At 39.7% G+C, this 22539-nt stretch overlaps 1 protein-coding gene across 4 annotated transcripts in view; it reads right to left on the bottom strand.

Annotated features, from left to right (window-relative positions):
* LOC309810554 (uncharacterized protein) overlaps positions 1-22539 on the bottom strand; it is a 91686-nt gene that overhangs the window by 49358 nt on the left and 19789 nt on the right. For all 4 annotated transcript variants that reach the window (XR_014295018.1, XR_014295019.1, XR_014295020.1 and 1 more), the window contains one exon: positions 11617-11734. Coding sequence is in view for 1 of the 4 variants with exons in the window: in XM_082632645.1 (XP_082488771.1) it covers positions 11617-11646 (30 nt within the window). In the remaining 3 variants the exon portion in view is untranslated. The remainder of the gene's footprint in view (positions 1-11616; positions 11735-22539) is intronic.

Below are 22539 nucleotides of genomic sequence, written 5' to 3'. Positions count from 1 at the left end.
GCTGGCCCTGCTGTGGTTTCTCCCAGACGTCTTTCTAGATACCATGTGGCTGACAGGGTCTTGCTGCTCTGAGGACGTCAGGGCTGAGCCTCTGAGGTGGGAGAGCCGAGTTCAGGACATTCGTCCACCAGAGACCTCCCAGCTCCACGTAAAATCAAACAATGAAAGCTCTCCCAGAGATCTCCATCTCAATGCTAAGACCCAGCTCCACTCAACGACCAGCAAGCTACAGTGCTGGACAACCTATGCCAAACAACTAGCAAGACAGGAACACAACCCCACCCATTAGCAGAGAGGCTGCCTAAAATCATAATAAGGTCACAGACACCCCAATACACATCACTGGCCACACTCCTGCCCACCAGAAAGACAAGATCCAGCCTCATTCACCAGAACACAGGAACGAGTCCCCTCCACCAGGAAGCCTACACAACCCACTGAACCAACCTTAGCCACTGGGGGCAGACACCAAAAACAACAGGAACTATGAACCTGCAGCCTAAGAAAAGAAGACCCCAGACAGTAAATTAAGCAAAATGAGGAGACAGAGAAACACACAGCAGATGAAGGAGCAAGGTAAAAACCCACCAGATGAAACAAATGAAGAGGAAATAGGCAGTCTACCTGAAAAAGAATTCAGAGTAATGATAGTAAAGATGATCCAAAATCTTGGAAATACAATGGAGAAAATACAAGAAACATTCAACAAGGACCTAGAAGAACTAAAGAGCAAACAAACGATGAACAACACAATAAATGAAATTAAAAATTCTCTAGAAGGAATCAATAGCAGAATCACTGAGGCAGAAGAACGGATAAGTGACCTGGAAGATAAAATAGTGGAAATAACTACTGCAGAGCAGAATAAAGAAAAAAGAATGAAAAGAATTGAGTACAGTCTCAGACACCTCTGGGACAACATTAAATGCACCAACATTCTAAAGATAGGGGTCCCAGAAGAAGAAGAGAGAAAGAAAGGGACTGAGAAAATATTTGAAGAGATTATAGTGGAAAACTTCCCTAATATGGGAAAGGAAATAGTCAATCGAGTCCAAGAAGCACAGAGAGTCCCACACAGGATAAATCCAAGGAGAAACACACCAAGACACATATTAATCAAACTATCAAAAATTAAATACAAAGAAAAAATATTAAAAGCAGCAAGGGAAAAACAACAAATAACATACAAGGAATCCCAATAAGGTTAACAGCTGATCTTTCAGCAGAAACTCTGCAAGCCAGAAGGGAGTGGAAAGACATATTGAAAGGGATGAAAGGGAAAAACCTACAACCAAGATTACTCTACCCAGCAAGGATCTCATTCAGATTCGATGGAGAAATTAAAACCCTTACAGACAAGTAAAAGCCAAGAGAATTCAGCACCACCCAACCAGCTTTACAACAAATGCTAAAGGAACTTCTCTAGGCAGGAAACAGAAGAGAAGGAAAAGACCTACAATAACAAACCCAAAACAATTAAGAAAATGGTAATAGGAACATACATGTCAATAACTACCTTAAATGTAAACGGATTAAATGCTCCCACCAAAAGACACAGACTGGCTGAATGGATACAAAAACAAGACCCATATATATGCTGTCCAGAAGAGACCCATTTCAGACCTAGGGACACATACAGACTGAAAGTGAGGGGATGGAAAAAGATATTCCATGCAAATGGAAATCAAAAGAAAGCTGAAGTAGCAATTCTCATATCAGACAAAATAGACTTTAAAATAAAGACTATTACAAGAGACAAAGAAGGACACTACATAATGATCAAGTAATCAATCCAAGAGGAAGATATAACCATTGTAAATATTTATGCACCCAAAATAGGAGCAACTCAATACATAAGGCAAATGCTAACAGCCATAAATGGGGAAATCGACAGTAACACAATCATAGTAGGGGACTTTAACACCCCACTTTCACCAATGGACAGATCATCCAAAATGAAAATAAATAAGGAAACACAAGCTTTAAATGATACATTAAACAAGATGGACTTAATTGATATTTATAGGACATTCCATCCAAAAACAACAGAATACACTTTCTCCTCAAGTGCTCATGGAACATTCTCCAAGATAGATCATATCTTGGGTCACAAATCAAGCCTTGGTAAATTTAAGAAAATGGAAATCATATCAAATACCTTTTCCAACCACAATACTATGAGACTAGATATCAATTACAGGAAAAATACCTATAAAAAATATAAACACATGGAGGCTAAACAATACACTACTAAATAACCAAGAGATCACTGAAGAAATCAAAGAGGAAATAAAAAAATACCTAGAGGGCTTCCCTGGTGGCGCAGTGGTTGAGAGTCCGCCTGCCGATGCAGGCGACACAGGTTCGTGCCCCGGTCCAGGAGGATCCCACATGCCACAGAGCGGCTGGGCCCGTGAGCCATGGCTGCTGGGCCTGTGTGTCCGGAGCCTGTGCTCCACAATGGGAGAGGCCACAACAGTGAGAGGCCCGCATACTGCAAAAAATAAATAAATAAATAAATAAATAAATAAAAAATAACATAAAAAAAAAAAACCTAGAAACAAATGACAATGAAAACACGACAACCCAAAACCTATGGGATGCAGCAAAAGCAGTTCTAAGAGGGAAGTTTATAGCAATACAATCCTACCTCAAGAAACAAGAAACATATCAAATAAACAACCTAACCTTACACCTAAAGCAATTAGAGATAGAAGAACCAAAAAACCCCAAAGTTAACAGAAGGAAAAAAATCATAAAGATCAGATCAGAAATCAATGAAAAAGAAATGAAGGAAACAGTAGCAAAAATCAATAAAATTAAAATCTGGTTCTTTGTGAAGATAAACAAAATTGATAAACCATTAGCCAGACCATCAAGAAAAAAAGGGAAAAGACTCAAATCAATAGAATTAGAAATGAAAAAGAAGTAACAACTGACACTGCAGAAATACAAAGGATCATGAGAGATTACTACAAGCAACCATATGCTAATAAAATGGACAACCTGGAAGAAATGAACAAATTCTTAGAAAACCACAACCTTCCGAGACTGACCCAGGAAGAAATAGAAAATATACACAGACCAATCAGAAGCACTGAAATTGAGACTGTAATTAAAAACGTTCCAACAAACAAAAGCCCAGAACCAGATGGCTTCACAGTTGAATTCTATCAAACATTTAGAGAGGAGCTAACACCTATCCTTCTCAAACTCTTCCAAAATATAGCAGAGAAAGGAACACTCCCAAACTCATTCTACGAGGCCACCATCACCCTGATACCAAAACCAGACAAAGGTGCCACAAAGAAAGAAAACTACAGGCCAATATCACTGATGAACATAGATGCAAAAATCCTCAACAAAATACTAGCAAACAGAATCCAACAGCACATTAAAAGGATCATACACCATGATCAAGTGGGGTTTATCCCAGGAATGCAAAGATTCTTCAGTATACACAAATCAATCAATGTGATAAACCATATTAACAAATTAAAGGAGAAAAACCATATGATCATCTCAATAGATGCAGAGAAAGCTTTCGACAAAATTCAACACCCATTTATGATAAAAACCTTCCGGGAAGTAGGCATAGAGGGAACTTACCTCAACATAATAAAGGCCATATATGACAAACACACAGCCAACATCGTTCTCAATGGTGAAAAACTGAAACTATTTCCACCAAGATCAGGAACAAGCCAAGGTTGTCCACTCTCACCACTAGTATTCAACATTGTTTTGGAAGTTTTAGCCACAGCGATCAGAGAAGAAAAAAAAAAAAAAGGAATCCAAATCGGAAAAGAAGAAGTAAAGCTGTCACTGTTTGCAGATGACATGATACTATACATAGAGAATCCTAAAGATGCTACCAGAAAACTACTAGAGCTAATCAATGAATTTGGTAAAGTAGCAGGATACAAAATTAATGCACAGAAATCTCTTACATTCCTATACACTAATGATGAAAAATCTGAAAGTGAAATCAAGGAAACACTCCCATTTACCATTGCAACAAAAAGAATAAAATACCTAGGAATAAACCTACCTAAGGAGACAAAAGACCTGTATGCAGAAAACTATAAGACCATGATGAAAGAAATTAAAGATGATATAAACAGATGGAGGTATAAACCATGTTCTTGGGTTACAAGAATCAATATTGTGAAAATGACTACACTACCCAAAGCAATCTACAGATGCAATGCAATCCCTACCAAACTACCAATGGCATTTTTCACAGAACTAGAACAAAAAATTTCACAATTTGTATGGAAACACAAAAGACCCCGAATAGCCAAGGAAATCTTGAGAAAAAAAAAAACGGAGCTGGAGGAATCAGGTTCCTGGATTTCAGATTACACTACACTACAAAGCTATAGTAATCAAGACAGTATGGTACTGGCACAAAAACAGAAATATAGATCAATGGAACAGGATAGAAAGCCCAGAGATAAACCCACACACATATGGTCACCTTATTTTTGATAAAGGAGGCAAGAATATGGAATGGAGAAAAGACAGCCTCTTCAATAAGTGGTGCTGGGAAAACTGGACAGCTACATGTAAAAGAATGAAATTAGAACACTTCTTAACACCATATACAAAAATAAACTCAAAATGGACTAAAGACCTAAATGTAAGGCCAGACACTATAAAACTTAGAGGAAAACATAGGCAGAGCATTCTATGACATAAATCACAGCAAGATCCTTTTTGACACACCTCCTAGAGAAATGGAAATAAAAAGAAAAATAAACAAATGGGACCTAATGAAACTTAAAAGCTTTTGCACAGCTAAGGAAACCATAAAGAAGACAAAAAGACAACCCTCAGAATGGGAGAAAATATTTGCAAATGAAGCAACTGACAAAGGATTAATCTCCAAAATTTACAAGCAGCTCATGCAGCTCAATATCAGAAAAACAAACAACCCAATCCAAAAATGGGCAGAAGACCTAAATAGACATTTCTCCCAGGAAGATATACAGATTGCCAACAAACACATGAAAGAATGCTTGACATCCCTAATCATTAGAGAAATGCAAGTCAAAACTACAATGAGGTATCATCTCACTCTGGTCAGAATGGCCATTATCAAAAAATCTACAAACAATAAATGCTGGAGAGGATGTGGAGAAAAGGGAATCGTTTTGCACTGTTGGTGGGAATGTAAATTGATACAGTCACTATGGAGAATGGTATGGAGGTTCCTTAAAATACTAAAAATAGAACCACCATATGACCCAGCAATCCCACTACTGGGCATATACCCTGAGAAAACCATAATTCAAAAAGAGTCATGTACCACAATGTTCATTGCAGCTCTATTTACAACAGCCAGGACGTGGAAGCAACCTAAGTGTCCATTGACAGATGAATGGATAAAGAAGATGTGGCACATATGTACAATGGAATATTACTCAGCCATGAAAGGAAACGAAATTGAGTTATTTGTAGTGAGGTGGATGGGCCTAGAGACTGTCATACAGAGTGAAGTATGTCAGAAAGAGAAAAACAAATATCGTATGCTGACACATATATATGGAATCTAAAGGGAAAAAACAAAGTTCTGAAGAACCTAGGGGCAGGACAGGAATAAAGATGCAGACGTAGAGAATGGACTTGAGGACACGGGGAGGGTGAAGGGTAAGCTGGGACGAAGTGAGAGAGTGGCATGGACATATATACACTACCAAATGTAAAACAGATAGCTAGTGGGAAGCAGCCACATAGCACAGGGAGATCAGCTCGGTGCTTTGTGACCACCTGGAGGGGTTGGATAGGGAGGGTGGGAGGGAGATGCAAGAGGGAGGAGATATGGGGATATATGTATATGTATAGCTGATTTACTTTGTTATAAAGCAGGAAAAAAGACACCACTGTAAAGCAATTATACTCTAATAAAGGTGTTAAAAAACGTAATGATATCCATTTCTAAGAACATGAAAACATGATTTAAAAATCACTGTATTCTACAATGGACTATTACTCAGCCATAAAAAAGAACGAAATAATGTCATTTGCAGCAACATGGATGAACCTAGAGATAATCATCCTTTTCAGCAACATGGATGAACCTAGAGATAATCATTCTAAGTGAAGCAAGTCAGACAGAGAAAGACAAATACATGACATCACTTATATGTGGAATCTAAGAAAACGATGCAAATGAACTTATTTACAAAACAAAAATAGACTCACAGATATAGAAAACAAACTTATGGTTACCAAAGGGGAAAGTGGAGGGAGGAATAATTAGGAATTTGGGATTAACCAATGCACACTACTATATATAAAACAGATAAACAACAAGGATCTACTGTATAGCACTATAGCACAAGGAACTATATTCAGTATCTTGTAATAGCCTATAATGGAAAATAAGCTGAAAAAGACACACACGACTGAATCACTTTGCTATATACTTGAAACACTGCAAATCAGCTATAGTTTAAAAAAAATCACTGTATTCTAAATAAAACATCTTTTGGCCTAAGGCAGTGTTTCTGAAACTTTTGTTTTCCATTATTGCCCTCCCCGTACAGGAGAAAATTTAAATTAAATTTAAATTCTTCCTAGTGAGAGAAATAAGGAGTAAGATTTTGTTGGGTAGAGTTGAGTTTTGGAGGGGCAGAATCCACTATCATATCTAAAGGTCTTCTGGCCTCCAAGAACAAAGTTTCAGAATGCATGGTCTAAGCCCATTGACAGCAAACTCAAGATTCTGCCCAACTAGTTTTAGACGCACTGATGGGCCAGGTGTCATCCCCTTGGCTGTGTCTGAAAATATCAAGACTCTCAATGTGCTTCTCACCCTTAGCTCACCCTGCTGGGAGTGTGTTTTGGGTTTCACCCTCTCTCATAGTTTTAGGGACAAGGGAAGAATTTGAAAATATTCTGAACATTGAATCTAACGTTTACTTTATGGAATCTAACAAATCTGTTTTCTTGAAAGGAGATCTCTGATAATTTGCCTTACCCATTACTTAGCTGAGATGCCTAATGGTGTTCCTTCCCTGAAAGACTCTCTGCCTCCGTGCTCCTTCCTAAACATACTAAGTGTACTTTAAAACAGATATTTGTTTTTATCCACTTCCAGAAAGGCTGTAATCGGTGTTTCCCTTAATGAACACCATAATTTCCTTTTACCAAAGGACTGTTACATGGATTAAATTATTTAACATACATAAAATGCCTAGCACAATAAACTTTCTCTCTAGTATAGAACACACGGACTTCCCTGGTGGCACAGTGGTTAAGAATCCGCCTGCCAATGCAGAGACACGGGTTCAAGCCCTGGTTCAGGAACACCCCACATGCTGCAGAGCAACTAAGTCCGTGCGCCACAACTGCTGAGCCCGCGCGCCTAGAGCCCGTGCTCCACAACAAAGAGAAGCCACCACAATGAGAAGCCCGTGCACCGCAACGAGGAGTAGCCCCCGCTTGCTGCAACTTGAGAAAGGCCCCATGCAGCAACGAAGACCCAATACAGCAAATAAATAAATAAATAAATAAACACGAAGCCATAAATTATGAAAGAAACAATATACAACCAACTGAAAAGCAAAGAGCTTATTGTCTAAGTGACTGAAACTATTGTTGACATAACCACAATACCATACCATTGTCGCATCTAAAAAATTAATAACTCTTTAATACGATCAATTTTCCAAGTATTATACATGTTCAAATTTCCCTGAGAGTCTCATAAAATGTTTTTGACAATTGTTTTGTTTGAATCAAGATGCATACAAGATTCACACACTGCATTTACTTGAAACACCTCTTAAATTTCTTAATTTTAGGTTCCCCTCCCTTTTTTTTCCTTTGCCATTTATTTGTTGAACTGTGTCATTTGTCCTATGAAGTTTCCTACACTGGATTTTGCTGATTGCATCCCTGTGGTGGTGTTAACATGTGCCTCTATCCCTCTATTTCTTGTAAACTTGATAGTTGTATCTGGTGGCTTTCTCAGATTCAGGTTTGATGTTTTGGGCAAGAAGGCTTCATAGGTGCTGCCATTTACTCATTACACCCAGCAGAAGGGCTACAGTGTTTAGTGACGTAGACACTCAATGGTAATGTTAGATCAGTGAGTGCTGTCAGGCTGATTTGTTCATCAAAAAGTCTCCAACAGTCTTTCATTTAATGCCACCCTCTTCTTAACATGCCTTCTTGGGCTTTAGTATCTAGAAGGCTAAAAATGCATTTCTCAAATTCCCTTGCAGCTAGAGTTATTAATGTGATATAAATTCCACCACTAGAGGCACTTATGTAGAGTGAACTAAGTGGGGGAGGGGCAGGTTATGAGGCATCTTCGTGACAGGGTGTATTGTAGTGAAGGACATATGGCTGTGGAACCAGTGGCTGTAGGGGTGGCTTCCCCATTCAACAGGTGGCCTTCTAGAATGGCCTGAACAATAGTCCCTTGACAGCTCGGTTCTATAGCCTAGATTTGTGAGTCACTCCTGAAGCTTAGCCCGCAGGCTGTTTTTTCAACCCTGCCAACCATTTGTAATAGACCATGTAATAAATCCCTTTTGGCTTAAATTACTGAAGAGTAGATTTGTTCTCTGCTTTGAACCCTGACCAATACAGCTCCTCTAAGAAAAAGCATTTTCAGCAGTTGTCAAACAGTTGCCTCTCTGATTTTATTTTAAAAAGTGAATTTATTAATAGTTAAACTTGTTAACAATTGCCTGAGTATGTGAAATAGATATTCTAGGAAGATATGCCTCTTTAAAACAAAAATATCATATAGCAATTTCACATTCCCATTGTATAAACTTTCTAAAAAGAAACACGGAAGTGCTTTTCCCCCCCAGTTTTATTGAGAAATAATTGACAAACACTGCTGTACAAGTTTAAGGCATACAGCATGATGGCTTGATTTACATATATTGTGAAACGATTACCACAATAGGTTCAAGTGACATCTATCATCCCATAGATTCAATAAAAGAAAAAAAATGTCTCCTTGAGATGAGAGCTCTTAGGAGAGCTCTTAGATGAGACTCTAACAACTTTCCTGTATGTCATACAGCAGTGTCAGCTATAGTCATCATGTTGTACAGCACATCCCTAGTACTTAGTTATCTTATAACTAAAAGTTTGTACCTTTTGACCACCTTCCTCCAATTCCCCCTCCCCCCAGTGTTTTTAAAAACATTTAAAAATTAATCCATGTTAAGAAAAATTAATCCATGTCCATTAATGAAGACAATTTTACTGAAAGGTAATTTAAATATTGTCTTCACAAAATTTTAATTCCATAATGTGAACTAAAAAATATAAATCTTCAGTCTAGTAAAGAGATTTTTATTCAATATTTTACTACATAAATGTTCAAACACAGAGAAGTTGAAAGAATTATACCATGACCTATCCAGTGACCTAATTATATGTATACCTGTCACCTGGACTCTATAGTTAACATTGTTATATTTCCTTTATTACATACCTAACCATCTATGCATCCCTCTATCATACATTAATCCATCTTATTCTTTGATACATTTCAAAGTAAGTGGCAAACATGAGTACACTTCAGGCCTAAATACTTCAGCATAACAAAAGGATTCTTTTTTTCCAGATATAGTATTTGGGCACTGAAGGGCTTCCCAATGACATAAAATGCACTAGAAAGTAAACTAGTCTATAGTGTCCTGAACTGTCAAGTCCTGGCGAAGATCTAGGGAAGAGTTGCACGGAGTGTAAATGGCGTCAGTCAGAGTGAGAGGCTCAACCTGAAATCTAGCGAGACTGCAACACTCTCTGCCTTTACCCTCAGAACTCTCCTCCTCTTTTTACAGTTACGTTAATTATAAAAGAGAAAAGACGTAACTGGCCCCTCTCCCCCTCACATGATTTGTGCTATTGAAGGTAGCAATTCTTTAGACCAGAATCTCAGAAAACTTGATGGAAATCAAGATGTTCTATTTGCAGAAATGAGTTGGCATCATGAACTCAATGTTAATTTGGTGATTGTTACTCTCCACGAGGGCGGGGGCTTAGTTTGTTTTATCACTTATCCCCAGCATGTAGAACACTGCCTGGCACATACTAGCGTTCCATACATATTCACTGAAGGAAGGAGTGAATTCAAGTGCTTGATTCCAAACATAATCTTCACGTATTTCAGGCCATTACTAACGAAAGAAGTTTTTCTAAAATAAAAATAAGCCTTAACATAAAAGTAAGAGCATAGGTTGGTTACCTAGAGCTGGAGCTGCAATTACACAGAAGGGACCATGTTTTCCATACGTGCAGCAGGAACCTCAGCACCAGCCTACCGTGCACCCGCCGCTGAGGCTCAGCTGACTTGTGGGGCAGGTTGTGCCAAAGCCCATGGCTGGGCAGAAGCAGCACTGCCTTCTTTTCGTTTTTTTACTTTTTAGTCTTTACTGAATTTATTACAATATCGCTTCTGTTTTCTGTTTTGGTTTTTTGGCCCCGAGGCATGTGGGATCTTAGCTCCCCGACCAGGGATCGAACCTGCAGCCCCTGCGCTTGAAGGTGAAGTCTTAACCACGGGAAGGCCGGGGAAGTCCCAGCCCTGCCTTCTGATGGGGACCATAGGAAAACTTCCCAGAACTGTTCGGGCACTTTGCAAACACACCCTGGGACTGCCCAGAAACAAATGCGAAGTTTGTCTGTAAATCAGTGGGGGCAAGAGTCGGTGGAATTTGAATTATTACTGTTGATGTTACTCTCCTCTTGTACCTTCAGGCTGGTGATACCTGAGGAAATTTAAATGTGCTGCAATGTTAAAATTACCTTTTTAAGGTGATAATTTTCTTTGAGATTTCCTTGGCCTGGAAGAGCATTTCCATATTCAGCACATGTTCATCAAGCTAGCACACATCTCAACAGCTACTGTGAGATTTTTAAAAAATATATTTTTGTCTCTTCAAGAGAATGAGAGACAAACTATTTTTTATTGTGTCTGTATAGAGAGCAACATAAACAATACTTTCAAATCTATCAGTTTTCCTGTTAGAGATCACAATGGCGGCCCACCGAGATGGGAATCAAGGGACCGGCAAATGAGAAAGATTTAAAAACCATAAAATCACCTTGTACTTTATACTCCAAATCGGCATGTAGAGAAATTTTATGCCATGAGCTATAAAAGGTTAAATGTCCAAAGGTTAAATGTCCTGCTACAGCTAGTGTTGCCCTCTGACTAAAGAAACATGTGCTCTGCAGGTCCCCACAAGACTTTCAAACAGCCCAGTGATGACTGTCATTAAAACATGCCTAAGAGAAAGCACATTCTTCCAAGTGAGACATCAGAGGCTCCCTGCCACCTGGAAGAATGTGATGAATTCAAGCGCTGGATATTGGTGGAAGGTGGTTGACTGAGACCAAATACTCATGTGCTTTTTCTAAGAATGTTGCTTCTGTATGTCAAGGTTTCCACTAGCCACTGGTACATTCAGAGGAATAAGAAACATGCAGTGAGTGACACTTTCATAAGGGTAAACGTACCCAACTGAATTGAATTTTCTTTCTCTCTGTCTTTATGACTTTCCTATTTATTTTGCTGTTACGATGTCCTTTTTGTTAGCAGTGGTGATGAATGATAGTTTAATATTTTCTTGCACTTACCTTGGCAAAAATGAAAGTAAAAAACTCCATGTTAGTCTCCAAAATTATCTTGAAAATTTAACTGTACATGAAAGTCCAATGTGTAGAAAAACCAAAAAGTCTCTTCCAAAATAAGATTCTGCAATGCAAAAAATAAATAAAATAATCAACAACTCTATGAATTCATTTTCCCTATTCAGGTGTTGGACATGAAACTGAACAAGTTGAAAATATTGGTTGGTAGGGCAGGAATCCCCCCATTTTCAGCCCCCTAAAGCATCTCAAATTCCCTCAAGGGATGTAATAAAATTAACCAATACAAGATAACTTCTGAAGTCAACTGCCTAAGTTTAATTCTTAGCTCTAATATTTACCAACTGTATTATCTTGATCAAATTACTTAACCCACTCTGTGCCTTGATTTTCTTATTCACAGAATGGAGATAATAATAGTATCTACATCATAGGGCTGTTGTGAAGATTAAATCAGGTAATCCATGTAAAGATTTCATCATCACTTTTGCATCATCCTAAACTGAAACTCTGTACCTATTAAACAATAACTACCCATTAACCCATTCCCCCCAGCCCCCGTTGAACACTATTCTACTTTTCATCTCTATGAATTTGACTAATCCAGGCACCTTATGTAAGTGAAGTCATACAGTATTTGCCTTTTGTGCCTGGCTTATTTCACTTAGCACAGTTTCCAAGGTTTACTCATGTTGTAGCATGTATCAGAATTTCACTCCTTTTTAAGGTTAATAATACTCACTTCTATGGAAATACCACATTTTGTTCGTCCATTCATTTATCAATAAAAAATGAGGTTGTTTCCACCTTTTGGCTATTGTCACATTACATATTCTTAATAAATTACTTGAATTATTTATTAAGTTATAATTGACTACTTTTGGGAGGATCTTACATGCAAGCCACAAAATCAAGCAAGAATTTACTCTGAGTTTCACATCTCATCACCCCCAAGTAATTGGATTGTGCTGATAAAATTACTGTGATAGCTCTTAGTAATTCATCTTTGTGCAATATCATTGCAAGTCACTTAATCTCTCTCAATCTCATCATTTTTAGAATAAGAACAATAGACACCCAAAGCAAAAGCAACAAAAGCAAAAATAAATTCAAGTGGGACTACATCAAACTAAAAAACTTCTGCACAGCAAAGGAAACCATCAACAAGATGAAAAGGCAACCTACTGAATGGGAGAAAATATTTGCAAATCATATATCAGATAAGGGGTTAATATCCAAAATATATAATGAACTCATATATCAGAAAACAAATAATCCAATTAAAAACTGGGTAGATAACATGAACAAGCATTTTTCCAAAGATGTACAGATGGTCAGCAGGTACATGAAAAGATGCTCTACATCATTAATTATCAGGCGAATGCAAATCAAAACCACAATGAGATATCACCTCATACGTGTCAAAATGGGTATTATCAAAAGGACTCAAAGATGATGTACAGAAAAGGGAACCCTTCTGCATTGTTTGTGGGAATGTAAATTGGTGCAACTGCTATGCAAAACAGTATTTAGATTCCTAAGAAAATTAAGAATAAAACTATCATATGATACAGAAATTCTACTTCTGGGCATTTATCCAGAGAAAATGGACTAATTCAAAAAGATAAATGCACCCCATTCATTGCAGCCTTATTTACAGTAACCAAGATATAGAAACAACCTGAGTGTCTACTGATGGATGAATGGATAAAGAAATTGTGGTATATATATATATATATATATATATATATATATATATATATATGTACACACACACACACACACACACACACACACACACTGGAATATTATTCAGCCATAAGAAAAGAATGGAATTGTACCATTTGCAACAACATGGATGGACCTCGAGTGCATTATGCTAAGTGAAATAGTGAGATGTCAGACAGAAAAAGACAAATACTGTATGATCTTTTTTAAATGTGGAATCTAAAATATGTATATAAAGCTAAGCTTATAGATACAGAGAATAGATTGGTTGTTGCCAGAGGTAGGGGAGTGGGAGGTGAAAGAAATGCGTGAACTGCTTTTTAAATTTTTTTTTGGCCACGCCACGCGTTTTGCAAGATCTCAGTTCCCCAACCAGGGATTGATCCCAGGACACCGCAGCAAAAGCCCCGACCACTGGACGGCCAGAGAAGAACAATACACGTTATCTGATTTATAGGGCTGTTATAATACATGCAAAGCACCCAGAATAGTAAGTACTGTATAAATTTAAGCACTGTATGACTATGTAAATGTAGTTTTTGTTATTATCAATTTGTCAGTTCAGTTATTTCAGGTACAATGAATAATGCTGGCTGCCCACCCAGTGTCCATGTTGCTCCTCCTCCTTTCTAACAGCTCCTTTGTTCAAATACCTACCCCTTGTCCTTGTATCCCATGAGATTTAGATATGCTAGCCAAATTTCTAGCTCCAGGGAACTTATGTTAGCCAATAAAAATCCTATGGTTTAGGCCAGTTGGTGTGTTTACTTATTCATATCACTTGCAGCTGAAAGCATCCTAATTGACACAGATCAATCTTAACTGCCAAAGAGGATTCTAATACTAGACTGATTTCTGGTATTGAAGTTGGAGAGACAGATCCATGGAAAGGGGAAAAAAGAAAAAAAAAAGGATGAAAAAATGCGAAGGATGTGATTCTTAGATTATGTATTCAACAAATATCAAATGTATATCATCACCCAAAGATTACAAAACAATTTTTTTATAAGAATGGCAAGAGCTAAAGGATGAATGAAGCAGAGTCCTAAAAATGTTAAAATTGTACCAGAATGAGGGATATCACACATTTCTACTTCACTGTGAAAAGTAATAATCAGCTAAATGAAGGAGAGAACATGCAGTTCTCCATCTCTATAGACAGAAGGGAGATTTATCTGAATGTAATTATTAGCATAAGGGGTACAGAGATAGTATGAAGTTCAGGCGGAAAGTAACTTGACCATTACATAACTTCTTAGGGAGTAAGTATTGGGTTGGCCAAAAAGTTCATTTGGCTTTTTCCATATTACAAAAAAACTGAACAAACATTTTTGGCCAACCCAATAATATACCACAATCATTGCTATTTAACTTGCCCCTGGCTAACTCATTATTATGAAAAAATGTCTTTGTCTGGTCTTTGTTCTGAGTTCCTTTCACCTGGCCTCTAAAGCTTTTGGAATTTTCTGAATGATAAGAGTATCTTTGTTATTCATGAGCCCCTTGGATCACACCTGATTTTATGTTAATGACATGGCTCAGGATGGGGCCTGGTTACCAGGAAGACCAACCCTGTGTTTAGCAGGCTGGGGCTTTGAGTCAGCCAGAGCTCCAGAAAGGGGAGGAATGCTGGAGATGGAGTTCAATCATATGGCCAATGTTAGTTCCTAAGTAATGAAACCCCAGTAAAAACTCTGTAAGCTAAGGCTCAGTGGAGTTTCCTGGATGATGAACACATTGACATGCTGAGAAGGTGACATGTCCTGATTCTACGGGTAGAGGGAGTGAAAGCTCCGTGTCCAGGACCTTCCCAGACTTCGATGTTAACACATTATAATTTTCTTATAGCAAGCTAAACACTTGGTGTTTTTTTTTTTTTTTTGGTTGTTGTTTTTCAGGCTGCACCGTGCAGCATGTGGGATCTTAGTTCCCTGACAAAGGATCGAACCCCCTGCATTGGGAATACAGTGTCTTAACCACTGGACCACGAGAGAAGACCCAAAATACTTGGCTTTATATTTCATTATTTGTATATTTTTCTCTCCTGTCTAGACTGTAATGTCCTAAAGGGCACTGATGGGGTCTTCTAGGATTCCCACAGTGTCTAAGATCAGGGCCCAGTGAAACAGGGGGCAGGGTGCAACCTTTAAAGGAATGACATAGCCGAGGGTATGACATAAACTGGTTAGAATCAATTAGGCCCAAAATGGTAGAAGATTTGACTTCCAGTAGAACTTGAGCCTCACTGTAATGCATTAGCATGCTAAATGACACACCCACCAGCAACAGGACAGTTCTGAGGCTGACCATAAAAGGCCAAAAAGTGGGTGGGGCCCAACTCCTGGAAATCCCCGTCCCTTCCCCAAAATAGGTGGAATACTCTTCCCACTTGTTAGCCTATGAAACTACCCAGCCCATAAAAATGAACCACCCCATATTTGGGGGCCAGTCTCCCTTCTGAGACAGACCACATTCTGTCTGTGGAATATGTATCTTTCTAAATTAACTTGCTTCTGCTTCACTGTGGCTCGCTCTTGAATTCTTCCCTGTGTGAAGCCAAGGACCCTCACTTGGCGGCCCATCCCAGGGACTCACTTGAGACTTGGGACACGACCATCCTCTTGCCCTGCATTTTTCCTGCAACACTAGGGTTTAGAACCCTGAGGGACTAGGGAGGAACCAAACAACAGTCTCAACAAGCGGACGCTAATGCTCTTCTTCAGAGCATGGCTGAGATTCTTGCTTTTTGGAGCATTCTTGGTGTTTGCTAGTTTCTGAGCATGGTTCTTCAGCCTACTGAAAATACGGATATCTTTCCAATAAACTCCCCTTTGCTTAAGTTGGCTGAAATTGGTTTATAGTGCTTACAGCTGAACTCTGATAGGAGAAAGCAAAGCCAGCCTGCTGCTTCTGCAGGTTTCAGCAACCTCTCTTGGTATCTAGCCATCTGAATCCTTTCCAGTTCACATCACAGAAATACTCTGAATTATTCAAGCCTTGGGGTCCTTGAGACTCAAGCACTAAATTCCACATTTATACCAATGGTTCATGGAACAATCTTTGAAGGAAAAATACATGGAATCCTCTTATGAATTTAACATTTAACTTTTAATATGCTACTGAGTTGCAACAAACATGTGGAAATACCGATTAAGACAGCCATGAGTGAAACAAAGCCAAGTGAGATCCAACAAGTATGGTTGGTGTCAAGTTGGATGAGTCTTCTCTATGTTGAAATGAGACAAGTACTTAATAGGACTGTATTAAGGCATATATGAGAAAAAGGAGAAAAGCAATTACTTTTGCTTTATTTGGCACTGGCCAGGCTTCAGTTGGATCAAACTATATTCAATTTTACATGCCATGTTATATACAGAAAAAAAAACTTGGAGAGTGTTCAGAGAACAGCAACTGATTAAAGGTTTGTTAAATTAGACCTGTGAAAAGTTGTCAGAAGAACTGGGCATGTTCAGTCAAATGCAAGACATTTGGGCAGGATGAACAACTAAAGTACAAGTATGTGAAAAGATGGTTCCCATATCCGAGGTTTAGGTTAAACAGAAAGTTAAAAATCATGGGATTAAGAACATAAAAGTCCACGGAAGTATGGATTAAATATCGTGAAAACCTTAAACTAAAAAGCTTTTAAGAAATTGATGAATGGAGGTATCTGGAAGTTAGAATTCTGCATATACTATTATTAAAATAAATTTAATTTTAGGGCTTCCCTGGTGGTGCAGTGGTTGAGAGTCCGCCTGACAATGCAGAGGACACGGGTTCGTGCCCTGGTCCGGGAAGATCCCACATGCTGCGGAGCGGCTGGGCCCGTGAGCCATGGCCGCTGAGCCTGCACATCCGGAGCCTGTGCTCTGCAACGGGAGAGGCCACAACAGTGAGAGGCCCATGTACCGCAAAAAATAATAATAATAATAATAAATTAATTTTATACTTAAATAGAAATAACCTAGAAAATAGAAAAATATTTTGATGGATTGCATTTAAAAAGTAAACAATATCAGATCAAGTATGAAGAATGTTTTTAAGAAAAAATGGTCTATCTGGGGGCCTTCTTTGGGACCCAGGTTTGCGAGAACAGAGAGGAGCTCTGAGATTAAGTCTCTCAGTTCCTGAATGAGGGTAATTCCTTTGTGTTGGTGTGTGTGGGGGGGGTGTTGGTGGGGGGGCAGTGTCATCAGCAGCCTGTCTGGCTTCTTGAGGTTCAACCCTCATTAAAGACTCCCCAGAAATCCCCACCATGAGATACATGATTCTCTCCAGAATGGTCCCTGTTAATTATCCTTTTTCTTTGTCCAATAGAAACAGTTCCTTCTCTGAAGTAACTTCTGCTATTTTTTAAAATATTTATTTCTTTATTATTTATTTTATTTTTAAATTTTTGGCCGCGTTGGGTCTTTGTTGCAACATGCAGGCTTCTCTCTAGTTGTGGCGCATGGGCTCCAGAGCTCGAGGGCTCAGTAGTTGCAACGTGTGGGCTTAGTTGCCCTGCAGCATTTGGGATCTTAGTTCCCTGACCAGAGGTTGAACCCGCGTCCCCATTGGAAGGCGGATTCTTAACCACTGGACCACCAGGAAGTCTGCACTTCTGCTATTTGGAGGTCTTGTTGGGCAAAGCATGTAGACAAATATTTCTTCTCCAGTTTACACTCTTTTTTTTTTTTTTTTTGCTGTATGCGGGCCTCTCACTGTTGTGGCCTCTCCCGTTGCGGAGCACAGGCTCCGGACGCACAGGCTCAGCGGCCATGGCTCACGGGCCCAGCCGCTCCGCGGCATATGGGATCCTCCCAGACCGGGGCACGAACCCGTATCCCCTGCATCGGCAGGCGGACTCTCAACCACTGCGCCACCAGGGAGGCCCTACACTCTTTATTTCTTAAATGCAGAGGGAGAGAGATGAAACCAGGAAGTTCGTACCACTTTCTTTTACTTTGAAGTTGCTTTATTAGCCTCATAATTTGTTTTTAAATTAGATGTAGATGTTCTAACAGTAATCTCATTTAAGTGTCCTAGTTCTCTCTTTCGGTTTGGCACCTGAATCCTGCATCTATTTGTTTATTACGATTCTGACACCAATGAAAATGTGTGGGTTTTCTCCCCACACCAACCAATTCTCAGTCACCAGCTGGGTGTCCTACAATTCAACTCAGTTCTGACACTATTTACCTGGAGATAGCATCAGATCCCACAGGTTAAGGTTCAGTCCCACCAGGCTGCCCCCTACTTCAGACACTAATCACAGGTCCAGGTGGTTACCTGTGCTTCTCACCAACTGGCTATAAAGAGGAGGTTCCCACAACGCCCTCCTGTGGTTTGATTAATTTGCTAGAGTGGCTCATAGAACTCAGAGAAACATTTTATTCCTAGGTCACTGGTTTACCATGAAGGGATTTAACTCCTCCAAGGAGCCCTAATTCTTTCCTTCCCTTATACCAGTTCCACAGTACCTACCTACAACACACCTGACAAAAGTTAAGTAACAATTCAGTTAATGCCAAGTTCTCATGATTTTCTTAGACCATAAATGAGCCTAGATCCAAGTTGTGAAAGTACGTAGCACCCTCAGGTCTGCAGTATCTTTGAGGATACCAGACCAGCAGCTCTGGTGATAGGAGAATAATATGCTCTACAGTTTCACAGGGCAAAGTCCTGATAGGACAGTCTGATGAAGCTGTTAACAAGATCAAAAAGGTCCCAGACAGCACTGGGGTCTGTTGGGCCTGTGGAAGACCAATAATTATTAGTGATAATGCAAACATTGTATTTGTAATATATTTAACAACTGGTGAAACTGAAATGAAGAGTGTTAATACGGATGTTCATTGTACTAATCTCTCATTTTTTTATTTAATTAATTATTTTATATAATCTTGTTTTTTTTTGGCCGCACCGCAAAGCTCATGGGATCTTAGTTCCCAGACCAGGGATCGAACCCAGGCCCTTGGCAGTGAGAGCACAGATTCCTAACCACTGGACCACCAGGGAATTCCTTCCCAGTTTAAAAAAATAAAAGTTGGGGTACTGAGTCTTAATTTCCTATTTGGGCCCCTCTTTCCTAATCTGGCTTCACTATACTGTTTTGATGTCTTCTTGACAGTAATTTTCTTGTTGCCATTATGTTATTACTATGTAAGCTTGTTGGATAAATTAGATAAATCTTCAAGAACTAGACAAATGTTTTAATGATTGAAAACCAAAATAAATACATCTTACTACAATTCAGGCAAGCAAAGTCTTCTTTTAAGTTATCACACAGTTAACTCTTATTTTTTAGATTTTAAATATGAACATGCAATGCATTCACATGGCTTAATAGTCAACAGATACAAGAGGACATACAATAGAAGTTTCCCTCTCATGCCTGTCAAGGCCACTCAGTTCCCCTTTCCAGAGACAACTAATGCTATCATTTTCTGTGGATCCATCTTCCCAGGGACAAAGAAACGTGTTTTAAATTTAATAAAAAGACATAGAAGAAAGCCAAAAGGTGATACAGGGGACTGTTTTTGGTGTCATGCTGTAAGCATTCTAAATTTCAGCAAATCTATAGAAATACACCTGTGTTATATTTTTCACTAGCAAAATATGGTCAGGACATTCCTGTTCACAAAGATGCTGTACAACACTGGACATCTGGTTTTTATGTGACTACTCCTAAACAACCGCCTACAATCAGTTCATTGGTTCCACTGCTGGTGTGCAGCCTGCAGCTAACATGTTCCACGGGCACAGAGCGCACGGCAGTCAGATAGGTGCTTACGGTTCAGGCCAATATCACATAATAGCAGCCTTTAAAAATGTACAGAAAAAAAATCATCTCATTTATATGGCATGGCAAAGAACTGAGTCTCAACCATGTGCATGTTCAAAGATTCAAAGCTTTGAGAGAAAAATACACGCCAAATAATAACCCTGTCTGGTGGCACCCCTCTAGTATAATTCCATAGCAAACTGGGGTGGAATTTATCCAGATAAAAATATACATCAGACTATAAATTAAAACAAGAAAAAAAACTGATGTAATAGTATTACTTTTAATAGCAACATTTACAATAAATTAGAAATTATGTCCTTAGTAAATATTTAAACTCATGATAAAAATTTTGAACGTTAACTTAAAACTGTGTAAGGAGGTGCATAGTTTTTTCAAATTCTTGGAGAGACACAAAACACATTTTTGAGGATCACTGTTCTAACCTATAAATATTAGACTCCCAACCATTTCCGCCTCTGTGGGGGACTCTGAGTGAGCGCTCCATTCTGGGCTTTAAAGGGGAAGAATGATTGATGGGGAGGGTGAGACTGGGGAAGGCGGGCATAATCAGACCAGCAACGAGTATCTGGTAAGGTCTCTGCTCAGTGTGGCCTCGTGATTATCCTCTCCTGGTGGCTGGGCCTGGTGCTGCCCTTTCCTTTGTTACAAAACTCACCACAAGGTCAACAAAGGATGAGGGAGCCCTGAGGCTCAGGGGCCTTCAATTCACAACTGAATTATCCCAAGTGACCGGCGCAGCTCAGTTCTGCGTTATGACTGAGCAAGTCAGAGCTTTCTCCCTGTTCTTTCTCCCCCTTTCCCTTCTCCGCTGCCTTTAAATCTATTAGAGTGTACTTGGCACTGCTGTGCTCTGCTGACTTCACTCACACTTAAAATAAGTGTTGACTACCCAGTACAGAAATGGTGAAATTGGTCTGCCAGAGCTGGGGAACCTGGTGGAAAGGATATTTTCCACCCCTGGTGAGATGCGTGTACATTTTCTCCTCAGGTGGATATGCGGGGATCAAAGATGCTAAGCTTCTCTGTCATCTCTTGTACTTTGAGAAACAATATCGGACAACGCCAGCGCAACACGATTCATTTCTGTGCACAGTGCCTAATTTTATTTTTTCGAGGGGCTTCTCACACCTTGCTGACCTTAAGAACCATCATTTGTGTTCCATGTTCCACGTTAGCGTCTGAGCCAGTCTCTATTCAGTTGGCCATTTCTCTGCAGCCAGGACTCTAGATACAGCAGATTGTCTGAGGTTTCTCAAGTTTTCTCTGCAGGTGATGTTTGCTTGGGTCTTATCTCAGAGTGGTGTCGCTCTACAGGGGCCGTTGGGCCTGGCCTGGCTGCTTTTGGCTCAGTCTATGGGATTGGCTGAAGCTTTTTGGCCCTTCTCGCTCTCTTCTGCCTTCTTGAAGTAGTTAAAACTTCAGAAGAGTATTTTTTTCTTGAACACACGTGAGGTGGTCTTTTTACCTTCTTACATATCTTCACCACCTGATAAGGCAACAAGGTGAGCCCAGAGGTCATTCGTTGGGAGAAGAGGAGGGGGCTGGGTGGAAAGGGGGTAGCTAAGGAGGAGGTCTGTGCCAGGCAGGGGCAGGATTATCTGGGGGTGGGTTGGGGGATAGAGGGCATAAAAGGGAAAGAAGAAAAGGAGCTTGGGTAGGGTCATCTGACCTTGCCTCCTGATCCAGGCCGAGAGGGGGTCTTCCTCTTCTTCCCCCGCTTGATGCTTGTAGTTTGTGGCTTCCATGATTTCTTGGTCACTTCTGCCATGTTGAAGCCACTCAGTTGTCCACCTGTCTGCCAGGCCTCCCCTTTGTATATATACCTCTCCCCAGGATAATGAGGAGTCGTACCTGTTCTGCTTTGTTTGGTCATTAGGGCACTCCCGACAGCCAGTGGTGGCTACGGGGGGCTGATACACCACAAAGAACCACTCCTGAGGGCTGGGGGTTCTGGGGAGGCCCAGATGCCCTGGCTAGAAAAAGTACCCACTAAAGAGCCTTCCCACACTGACCTGTTACCCCTCCTCATCTCCCCATGTTCAGTTCTGGTTGTACACAAGGCAGAGAGGGTGTTTCCCCATGAAACCATGGGGCTTCATTCCCCATGGTTCATTCTACCGTCTCCCACCCTCACTGTCACCTAGTATTTTGGATATCTTACCTAAAATCAACAAGACACAGGTATGGCCGCCTGATCTGAAAAACCTAGGAATTAGGGACTTAGAGGAAAGTGTTTGAGGCATGGTGTCCTTCACTGGCAGTTTAGACAAGAAGGCTTTGAAATATAACTCAGGAAAAGGTGGGAGTGTGTGCACGTGTGTGTACTAGGGTTACTCATTCCTAAGAAATAAGATTAAAGTTATGAAATAAGATTAAATTTTGGTATCTGTCTA

Source organism: Mesoplodon mirus, assembly GCF_964341445.2.
Source record: "Mesoplodon mirus genome assembly, chromosome: 9".
NCBI lineage: Eukaryota > Metazoa > Chordata > Mammalia > Artiodactyla > Ziphiidae > Mesoplodon > Mesoplodon mirus.
The sequence above is the reverse complement of the archived record's forward strand: the minus strand, read 5'-3'. Positions and strand labels throughout refer to the sequence as shown.